Source organism: Carlito syrichta, unplaced genomic scaffold, assembly GCF_000164805.1.
Source record: "Carlito syrichta isolate Samal-C Ts95f unplaced genomic scaffold, Tarsius_syrichta-2.0.1 Scaffold315057, whole genome shotgun sequence".
Classification (NCBI taxonomy): domain Eukaryota; kingdom Metazoa; phylum Chordata; class Mammalia; order Primates; family Tarsiidae; genus Carlito; species Carlito syrichta.
Genome location: NW_007259153.1, coordinates 225307 through 236636, shown reverse-complemented (window position 1 = coordinate 236636; position 11330 = coordinate 225307). Strand labels below are relative to the sequence as shown.

Below are 11330 nucleotides of genomic sequence, written 5' to 3'. Positions count from 1 at the left end.
AAATCACAAGACTTTCACGTGAGCACAAAGCCAGGTAGGTGAGGGGCGTCTCCCACCCACCAGGCGTTTCCTTAGGAATGAGGAAGGACAATCCCAATCAAATCACAGAAGTTTTACATGAACACAAAGCCAAGTGGGTGGAGGGCTCACTCACCCACCAGGCGTTTTCCTTAGCATGAGAAAGGATAATCTTAATCAAATCACAAGAGTTTTACATGAACACAAAGCCAGGTGGGTCGGGGACGTCCCTGCCCACCAGGCGTTTTCCCCAAGCATGAGGAGGGATAATCCCAAGATTATCTCACTGTTCCTTGTGCTTGGTTTATGTTCCTCAAAAGCAATACAACAGTTTTAATAACATAAAATCCTAATAATCAATAACTTCTAAAACTTATGCATACCCAACACCTAATGACTGACTTAAATCCTAATACCTTTCTATTCTGTGCTAACTTTACCTGTACCATAAAAAACTCTTAATTATAGGTCAGACCAGTTCCTAAAGAATGTGGCCCAGTCCAAAGATCACGCTGGACCATTTCCAGGAACAGTTGATTATGATCTCTTAACAAAATGGCTATTCTAAGATCCTATGTATCTATCTTAATTTCTATAAAAGTTTCTGATTCCTAATCCTGATATATAAGGCTGATCATCAGCAATAAAGCTTCTAAAATAAAACCCAAACAGAAACTGTAATTGTACTAAAGCCAAAATCACAATTAGTAGAAAGTGGGAACAATGAAATTTCAAAAGTTAGCTGTATTCTTATAAAACCTTAAAGTATCATGTTTGATCCTGCTTGGACTAACATAATTCCCTGACGTAGCATGACCTATTCTAAAATACTTTCTATGAATTCAGTTTCTATTATAAGTAGAAAAAACTTACACTAATTGTAACTAAAGAACCGTATTAAAGGAATGCAGCCCAGCCCAAAATGGACGCTGGGCCCTTAGGAATGTGGCCCAGCCCAGAGTTCCGTGCTGGGCCATTTCTTGTAACCCTAGATAACCATCTAAAGCTGGAAGCAGCTCTCTAAATGTATATACTAATTCTACAAATATATTTTTAAATCTTATAAAGAAGCTTGTATCACGTATGGGGCTCCCAAATGTGATCTGAGTTTGAACTGTGTTAAGTTTAAAGCCGAAACACAGTCTGTGAGAAACGGGAACAATGGATCCCTAGAGTCAACCATGCCTGTCATATTCTCAGAACTTCAAAAACCCTGCCAGTGGGTAATGCTAAACAACAAAGAAAGGAGGAGTGAATGGGCCTTCAGCTCCTGAACCAGCCTGGTGGTCTCAAGGTCCGCAGCCGCCTGGATCCCTAACGCTCAGGCAGGCCTCCACGGCCGGCTCCCAACAAAGAGGGGCTGGAGCCAGGCTCGGTGGCTCAGCCTGTAATCCTGCGCCTTAGGGAGGCTGAGGTGAGTGGATTGCCTGAGCCCGCGGGTTCGAGACCCGCCTGGGCAGTGAGACCTCATCTCTACAATAAATAAAAAAAAATCAGCCGGGCGTGGTAGTGCACGCCTGTAGTTCCAGCTCCTTGGAAGGCTGAGGCAGAAGGATCACTGGAGCCCAGCAGGCCAAGGCTGTGGTGGTTGGGAGCGGCCACTGCACTCCAGTCTGGGCGACAGAGTGAGTCTCACTCCAACTCCAAAAAAAAAAAAAAAAAAAAGAGAGGGGCTGGAGTTGACATTCAGGCTCCTTCTGGAACTGCTGTGGGACGGGACAGAAAGCCTGTCTCTGTGTCTCACAGGTATTCCCTGCAAAAGTAAGGTAACTGCAAGACTGTGGCAGAGCGTGCCTGGAGTCAAGCCTCAGGGCCCTTTCAGAATCTGCTGTGGGAAGAAGACTGCCAAGCCCTAGACAGGCTAGTCTCCTAGCAGCTCCCTGCACAGGTGGGACAGCTCCTGGCTGCAGTAGAGAGGGGCTGGAGCCAAGGAAGAACCCCTTAATAATGCTGTGGAACAGAGGCTAGCACGCCAGTCCAGGTGACACAAATGAGTCTCTCTCTGGGTCCTGTGGGAGCAGTACTAAGGTGGTACCACAGCTGAAGGGGGTGGAAGCTGAATTACAGGATAACTTTAGGGTCTACTGCTGAGATCGATGTCAGTGGCAGATGAGCCTGTCTGCTGAGGCACTGGTGAGTGTGATTTCTTCAGACTTGTTGGCAGCTGTTTTCGGTAGCATGCTCATGGCCCAATGGGACTGCCACCAAACCCTTTAAGTAACGTGGCTGTTTTGGGGTTTGAACTCAGAAGTGTGATAGGCAGGTCTAGAACCAGTCATATAATATTCCTCTAACTGTCTGAAGGCCTTCACTGGTTTCCATTGTTTGTAGGAGGAAGTCCAAGCTCAACATGTATAGCCTGTGAGCCTACCTGGCTCTTCTGTCCCTTTAGTCTTGCTGGGAACTACTTTCTATGCTCGTGCTTCAGCTCTGTTGTACGACTTGTAGTGCCTTGAGTGGGCATATTGCCTCCTGTTTCTTGTCTTTGCACATATTGTTTCTGTGTCACTGAGCACCTTTCCCTCCTCCTGCCTTCTGTGCTTACCAGCACTTCATATTCTCTAGGAAAATCTTCCAACATGTCCCCAGCATGTCTGGGCTAGGCACCCGGTAACACCCTTGCCTAATCTTCCCAAGCAGTACTCATTCGATTCTGTAATTGCTTATGCTAGCTGCTCTCCACATGGGGTCTGAGGTCCTGCGAGATTCCTTCAGGGCTCCGAGGTCAAGTCGAGAACTGGGTTTTTCTACTGTAACATCTAAAAGCATCTCGTTTTACGAAGCAGCGGGACTTGTTGGAGAAATAGGAATGGGCGTACTACTCAAAGCCTATACAGCTTTGTAGCCAAGTGCTACAGAAACAATAGCAATTCTAATAAAATCACAGTCAGTCCTTCACAGCCTTAAACTGTAGGGTTCATCATTCTCCTTTAGCGTTTAGGCTCTGGGGGACAGTTTGCTTCATGCAGATACAATTTTTATCAAAGTTTAAAAATCTGAACCTGAATATAGACTTCTTGATTAGTTTGTTGTTTTAATTCTGGGAGAAATGTCTTAGCACTTTTTCATCTGCATTCATAGCTTTCCCAGATAATTTGAAGCCTCCATACCTAATTGCTTTATAGGAAGGTATTCTAAAAGTTTCAGCTTTTTGCCTAAAGTCTCATAAGTTGCTTAAGGATATCTTTTTAATATGAAGAAGATTGTTCCTTTCGATTCATTTAGAACATGAGTATATGGTGTGAACTACCACGACTTTCTCAGTAAACCCACATCATTGCCAGGTGCGGTGGCTCACGCCTGTAATCCTATTACTTTGGGAGGCCGAGGCGAGAGGATTGCCTGAGCCCAGGGATTTGAGACCAGCCTGGGCAACTTGGCAAGACCTTGTCTCTAGGATAAATAAAAAAATTAGCCAGGTGTGGTGGCATGCACCTGTAGTTACAGCTACTTGGAAGGCTGAGACGGAAGGATCACCTGGGCCCAGCAGGTCAAAGATGTGGCTGTGAGCATGCCACTGCACTCCAGCCTGGGTGACAGAGTGAGACTTACAACTCAAGAAAAAAAAAAAAAGCCCTAAAAAAAACCCCACATCATTAACCTCTATACTATGTATATCAGATAATTTATATCAAAGAAACATGCATTGTAGTAGATTGTACCTTTTCTGGAACTTTTTTCCTAACTGCTTCTCTTCTTGTAACCTTTCTTCTTTCTTTCGGACCTGTTTGTCTGTCTCTCCTATTAGACTATAGAGAAAGGAGTCTGGGCTATCCAGTTTCACATTTTGCATTGCTTTTTTTCCCCCCTCAACCTTCTGAGTACCTGGTCCATTGTTTTAGATCTGAAATAAGCCTTTCTGTACACAGATTACACTGCATAGGCTGCACCTTCTAAAATGGAATTACTCCTCTTTTGTTAAAGTCTTTGACTGACTCTCTGTCGCCTGTAGTAGATGTTCTTAAATTAGGGTGGACTCCTAGGTTTCTAGGAGCTCAGGAGCCTTCTGAAATTGTCGGTAAAACTTATGATTCATTCAGTTTTTAGTGGGGAGTGGTCCATACGTTTGGCGAAATTCTCAAAGGGGTCTGGGCTTTAAAAACAAAAATCACTTGCCTGCAGGATGAAGATCATTATGGTGCTGAAAAGTGCCAACTGCAGGTAATTTCTCAGAAGCACATCTGTCTCAGTTCAGTGCCACCTGTTAACTCAGCTTACCATTTCCCCTCTCCTTTTAACTGTTTCACACAGTGCATTCCTTTAGGGAGACCATTCATCCCTGGATTTAGGCCTCTTTTTGGGTTTCTTGGGCTCTATGCGTTGTAGCACTCTACTTCTTTACAGATGGTCTCTCACCTAAAGTGGACATGCCTTTCCCATAGGCGTCTTGTAATTTTTAATGAGATACAGTTAACACACTTAGCACAGAGTCTGTCAGTAAATGATGGTAGTACTTGTTCACTTGATTTTGTTTTTCCTCTTGGCTCTTTTCACCAAGCATTTGAGTTGTGTAGAAAAGACGACGTTTGATTGTTGCTTTGCTTTGACAATTTTGAGAAGAATGGAGTTCAGAAGGACCTAAAAAGGATTGGGCCCTTCTTCAATCCTAGAACTAACACAAAGGGAGTAATTTTTCATACTAATATTGTGGCATTTACAGAAGAGCAATTTGTTAAATGTTTATGTGTCATCAGAATTGCTCTGTGTTTATTATTTATTTTATATGTTAAGATGAGCTCTGGTTTTGTTGTCCAGGCTGGTCTCGAATTCCTGGCCTCCCAAAGGCCTCTTAAATGCCTGTAATCCCAATTACAGCCATGAGCCCCCTGCGCCTGGCCTTATGAAATAATTAGGTAGGTACCACACTAGATACTGACAAGACTATCTACCTCTCTAGTGTAACCACTTTTTCTTTCACCTTAGGAAAAGATTTACTCTTTGAGTACCAGATGAAAAAGTTAACTTGTGTTTAGAGGTCAGGTAACTGAAGAAATTCCTGAATTGGACTCAGCAGGTTGAGATGTTTGAACTATAAAAAGATGCCCAAACTAAGACGGGTTGCAGGAACAGTGGGTCGGCATCTTCCATTGTACTCTACGCTATAAAAATACTTACTGAGAAGGGCGCTTGTAAGCCCTTGTACTTTTTGAATTATACCTTTTTTGGATTGGAGCGGGGGTAGAACCGGCCAATTTGGTGTAAGTGAGTTTGAGTAAATTAAGTATGAATGTGGTATGAGTTCGCAGTATTTCCTGTACTCAGAAAGTTTTTAATGCAGTCACAGGAAAGGACAAGAGGGGACATAGACAGAGGCAGTGTGGAGTCTCTGGTGAGGGAGGTCTGCCAGCAGCTCCAGGCTCTGAGGATCCCGAGGACACTGAGGCCCTGGTTGTCTTTTCTGAAGTCAAGAGGAGGAGGACAGCTTCGTCAGCGATGTTCACCTTTTAAAAAATTTAACAGTTTGTCTTCTAGGTTGAGGTCTCATTTCCAAAGAGTTAACTGTTTTAACTCTTATTTTTGGCCCTGGGTATTGCAGTTTTCACTTTTCCCCTCTTCTGATTTATTAATTCAGAAATTGATACGTGAGCTTACTTAATGGCTATAGCTTTGATGACATTCAGGACATAAAGGGTATTACAGTGACAGCTAAAAAAAATAGCTACGATTGAATAAAGCTTAAATTGTGTGTTCAGTATTATGTATTGAAATTATTTAGTTAATCTAATTGCATTTGAAGATGCTGAGTTTAATCTGTTAAAGATTATTGTGAAAATTTGTGGTCTCATTCTTGATCACAAAAAGGTTTACAAAACAAAATAATCTGTGTGTGGGTATGCATATGTGTGTATTATGTATTAAACATGTGAGTCTGGGCTTTATTTTGCATCTTATATTAACATTTGAATAATATTGTTTTTATATTAGCATTTGTGTCATACATTTCGGAAGTGTTAGCAGTTTTTAGGTTTGGGAATTTTAAAGCAATCAAGTACTTGCTAATTAAATTAGGGTTACTGTACTGTAAGGAAACCATGTGGCTTAGTGATTAAGAGTATGGTTTCTGCCGGGCTCGGTGGCTCGGCCTGTAATCCTGTGCCTTTGGGAGGCTGAGGTGAGTGGATTGCCTCAGCCCGCGGGTTCGAGACCCGCCTGGGCAACTTGGCGAGACCTCATCTCTACAGTAACTCAAAAAAATTAGCCGGGCGTGGTAGTGCGCGCCTGTAGTTCCAGCCACTTGGAAGGCTGAGGCGGAAGGATCGCCGGAGCCCAGGCAGGTCGAGGCTGTGGTGGCCGGGAGCGGCCACTGCACTCCAGTCTGGGCGACAGAGTGAGACTCCAACTCAAAAAAAAAAAAAAAGAGTATGGTTTCTGAATCCAAAAGATGTAGAAATAAGTCCTAGTCTTGTCGCTTTCCAGAGCTGCGCTGTTCAGCATGGAAGCTGAGGTGTTAAGTGTTTGAAATGTGACTAGGTTGACTATCTGAACTTTAAATTGCGTTCAGTTGTAATTCATCGAGATCTAGGTAACCATGTGAGGCTAGTGGCCATCATAATGGGCCTCATCGTACAAGAGGACATAACTCCTCAGTGTCTCAGTTTTCCCATCTGTACATATGAGATTATACTTAAGCTACTTACCTTTTGTGGTGGTTATAAGATTTGAATTAAATAAGATATTGAAGGAGCTTAAAGTCCTTGAGAAGTGTCTGGAGCAAAATATGTCCTTGAGAAGTGGTAATTATGACATATTTAAGAAACTGGAATTATTTTTAAGCATTCGTTTAAAACTTTATTTTTATTCTTCCCTTTCAGGATTAATTTGTATTTGGAAATCAAGTGCAATATTGGAAGCCATTTCTACTAGTTTTATTGCATTTTTAAATGTATGATTTGATTTGAATCCTATCATGGGAGGAGCTGTGAGTGCTGGGGAAGATAATGACGACTTAATTGATAACTTGAAAGAAGCACAGTATATCCGCACTGAAAGGGTGGAGCAAGCCTTCAGAGCCATTGACCGCGGGGATTACTACTTGGAAGGCTACAGAGACAATGCTTACAAAGATTTAGCCTGGAAGCATGGAAACATTCACTTGTCAGCGCCTTGCATTTACTCTGAAGTTATGGAAGCGTTGAAACTTCAACCAGGATTGTCTTTTCTTAACCTGGGAAGTGGAACCGGATATTTAAGTACAATGGTGGGCTTAATTTTAGGTAATTTTGTTTTTGTAAAATTCTATTACTGTTCATGATGTGTAGGGTTTGTAATTTTGTGTATCATATATTTGAATGTATATTCTCAAAGTAGTTATTTCCCTTTATTTTTATTTATTTATTTATTTTTTGAGTTGGAGTCTCACTGTGTCACCCAGACTGGAGTGCAGTGGCCGCTCCCAGCCACCACAGTCTTGACCTGCTGGGCTCCGGCTATCCTTCTGTCTCAGCCTTCCAAGTAGCTGGAACTACAGGCGCGCGCTACCATGCCCGGCTAATTTTTTGGATTTGTTGTGGAGATAAGGTCTCCCCAAGTTGCCCAGGCGGGTCTCGAACCCACGGGCTCAGGCATTTCACTCACCTCAGCCTCCCAAAGCTCAGGATTATAGAGTGAACCACCGAGCTCGGCTATCTCCCTTTCTTAGAAGTGAAGACACAAAGTAGCAGTCGTCTTTTCTTGTTCCTAGCCGTGACCCTGATTGTCAGTTCCCACAAACGATCCTAGACTTGCAATAGCTTGTGAAGCTGTCCTTCAGTCGCCAGTTATTGTGCTTAAAATAGAGCAACTGATAGGCAGGAAACACAGGAGTATTCGTTAACCTATTTCAGGTAAGGTGTTCTGGCTGCCAGCATCAAGCTGGAGAGTTACCAGTGTCCCCTTGTAAGTGGTCAGAGAATTGTGCCAGGTTTCTTTTCTTTTTGAGAGAGACAGGAGTGTATAGGGTATAGTAGATGTGGCACTGGTGGAGCAAAGCAAGGGATTGGAGAAAAATATGGAAGAGGGAAGTATATATTCATTAAACTTTCAGCATACCGAGTGTCTGCTCTCCTAAGCATTGTTCCTGGTGTGAGCATAGAACAGTGATCAAAGGGGCTAAGATTTGTGTCTTCGAAGGGCTTACTGGGTGTTTACTCTGAGAGCTATGTTGTACTGAGGATCAACAACCGTGAGGTTTACTAAGTCATTCAGTGCAGCCACCATGTTCACTGTGTGGCTCACATTAAAGTAGAGCATTAAGGCCCATGGCATAGGCTCCTGCCCTCGGGTTCACAAACTAGGGTGTGGGGGTGGTCAGAGGACCTCAGAAATCAAAGCCCCCATCAAGTGTAATAAGTGCTGTAGTTGAGGAATGTGCCCAAGTTATAGGAAGTTAGGGTATAAAATTCATTCCAAAGTGATGAGGAATCATTGAAGAACTCTAAATAGACAGTGACGCCTTCTAGAAAGGTGACTGTTTCACGGTGTGCTGGGGGCAGTTCTGGTTTATCATTGTTATCCTAGCATCAGTATTAATAAGGCCCTTTCATTCTTCTTCAAAATGTCCCAGCTTAGACAGTAAATTATGTGATCACGTGATGTGACTTTTAATGCGTTTTGGGGGCCTGGAGTGCCTTTTCCTACACATTAGCTGGAACCTGCAATCTGTTTCATTTAAAAAGTGGAGAGGGGGCCTTCACAACTGAGTTCCTGGTACCTGGTACAATAACTGTTCAAAAATAGTAGCAAATTGTTAATTTTTACCAATAAAGAGAGATTTAGAAGCATATGTGTATGTATATGAACGTGCCACTGCACTCCAGCCTGGACAACGGAGTGAGATTCCGGAGAGATCAGTCCGTCGCCCAGGCTAGATTACAGTGGCAAGTTCATAGCCACCCCAGCGTTGACCGGCTAGACTCAGGTAATCCTTCCACCTCAGCCTTTCAAGTAGCTGGAACTACAGGTGTGCACACTATCACGCCCGGCTAATTTTTTCATTTATTGTAGAGATGAAGTCTTGCCAAGTCTCCCAGGCTGGTCTCGAACCCCTGGACTCAGGCAATCCTCTTTCCCTGGCCTCCCAAAGTGCTGGGATTGCAGACTTGAGCCACCGCGCCTGGCCAGCTTATGCTTAAATTTGGTGTTCCAAATCATGAACTTCACAGCAACCTGGATGAACTTAGAGTCTATAATACTGAGTGATCTTTCACAGAAACAAAGAGCTGAGTCTCACATGTTGTCACTCGTAAGCGAACCTTGACCAATCATGTAATACTCTAAGAAAAGGATTGGCGGTAATGGGAAACGGCGGGGAGGGGAGCAGGGAGGCGGGATTGGCAGTGGTGGGAATCTGCTCGGGGAAGGGAGGGGGGCCCACGCAGCATCAACAAGGGGACATACATAATGAATGTTTTTATACCTAAACCTGACCTGAATTGTACCCCACACTTTTAAAATAAAATAGTAATAATAATCAAATAAATTTGGTGTTCCTCCCCCTCCTGAGATAGGAATTTCTGAACTGGTTGGAGCTTCCAGATGGCTTCTATCACCAGAGTCCCTTGGAAAAAGAAATCTCTAGGATGTGGGATGGCCTTCAAGTCAAAGGAACCTATTGGGGGAGTGAGAGAGCTGCTGCTTTTGAAACATGGGAATTGCTGTCTTTGAACCAATACGTTTCTTGACCAGCTCTGGCAACTCTAGGCTGGAGCCAGGCCTCATACCATGTCCTGTCAGGCCCAGAGTGCCTGTTTATTCTGTCTTCTTATTCTCCAGCACTGCCAGCGGGCTCCTGCTGAGGGATGTCAGTCTAGCCAAAGTCAGGGTCGGGGATGTGTGTGTCATAATTAGCAGTCTCTCTAGCAATGAGATTGCCTTCTCAGACGTACTGCTTAGTCCTGGTCTCCAAGACATTAGATTCCTGTGGCCAAAAGGTACTTGTAGGCAGATCCCAAACTTTATTGAATCTCGCATGTCTTTTAATCTATACCATAGGGGAGTGTGGGGACATAGACCGTTGTGTAAATGATCCATAGTGCACAAGATATTTTCTTTCTGTTTACAGAGCTCTAGAGAGTCATGGACCTTTTTTTCATTTAAATTTTTTAATTTTAAAGATGTGGGGTACAATTCAGGGTTAGATATAGATGTTCATTCTGCAAGTTTCCTTGTTGATAAGGTGTGTCCCCCTCCCTCAGCAGATTCCCATTACTGCCAGTCTTGCCTCCCCCACCCCTGGATCTTTTACATATGTGACCACGACACCTGCATACTATTCCAGGATTTATCTTTGTGTGATCCTGCATGGTTAAGACCAAAGCATAGTTGTCCTTTTGATTAGTAATATTCATTTTGTAAGAATAATATTTTACAAAAGGAAAGAGTAAGAAGTCTGTATAAAACTATGATTACAGCTAATCTTGGATTCACCAATCTTATGAAGCAGCTATTCTTTTTTTTCTTGCCCTGTTTTTTTGGTTTGTGTTTTAAGTCAAGGAGGAAAAGATTAGGGTTACAGTGCTTTGGTGGGTTCTTAGTGTTGCTAGCTGGATGGTAAGACTACAGAGGAGGCCAGGTGTGGTGGCTCACGCCTATAATTTTAGCACTTCGGGAGGCCAAGGTGAGAGGATTGCCTGAGCCTATGTTTGAGACCAGCCTGGGCAACTTGGCGAGACGTCATATACAGTAAATCAGAAAAGTAACTGCGTGTGGTGGCACGTCCTGAAGTTCTAGCTACTTGGAAGGCAGAGGCAGGCGGAAGGATTATTTGAGCCCAGCAGGTCGAGACTGTGGTGCCGCTGCACTCCAGCCTGGGTGACAGTGAAACTCCGACTCAAAAAAAAAAGATTACAGAGGAAGAGGATTTCTAAAACTCGCCTTGCTAGCACAGACCTCAGCCAGATGAAAGAGAACCAAGCTAAGGGTGGCGACAGAGAACCCTTTCTTTTTGCCTTTATGCACTTGCCTGCTCTTTCTCTTTGTCCCTCTTCCTTTAGTGAGCTGTGATTTACGTAAATTGACCCATGTAAGCGTGCAATTCAGTGAATTTTGTGTATTCACGGAGTTGTGCAAACACTGCACAGTCCAATTCGAAAACACTTCCATTAAGCTGAAGAGACCCCCTATGCCCAATTGCATCCACGCTACAGCCCCGGCAGCCAGTTACCAACTTTCTGCCTCAATAGATTTGCCTTTTCCACACATTTTATATTGACTGACTCATTCAACATGTGATCTTTTGCTTCCATTTTCTTTTACTTGGTGTTATATTTTCAAGGTTCACTCATACAGTAGCATATATGAGTATATTCCTTTTTTTTTTTTTTTTTTTGAGTTGG

The 11330-nt window shown here is 43.4% G+C and overlaps 1 protein-coding gene across 2 annotated transcripts in view; it reads left to right on the top strand.

The window, feature by feature from the left end:
• The first annotated feature begins 6827 nt into the window (after positions 1-6827).
• PCMTD1 (protein-L-isoaspartate (D-aspartate) O-methyltransferase domain containing 1) overlaps positions 6828-11330 on the top strand; it is a 47326-nt gene continuing 42823 nt past the window's right edge. For both annotated transcript variants that reach the window (XM_021706033.1, XM_008072268.1), the window contains exon 1: positions 6828-7232. In XM_021706033.1, coding sequence (XP_021561708.1) covers positions 6926-7232 — 307 coding nt within the window. In that variant the 5' untranslated portion in view covers positions 6828-6925. The remainder of the gene's footprint in view (positions 7233-11330) is intronic.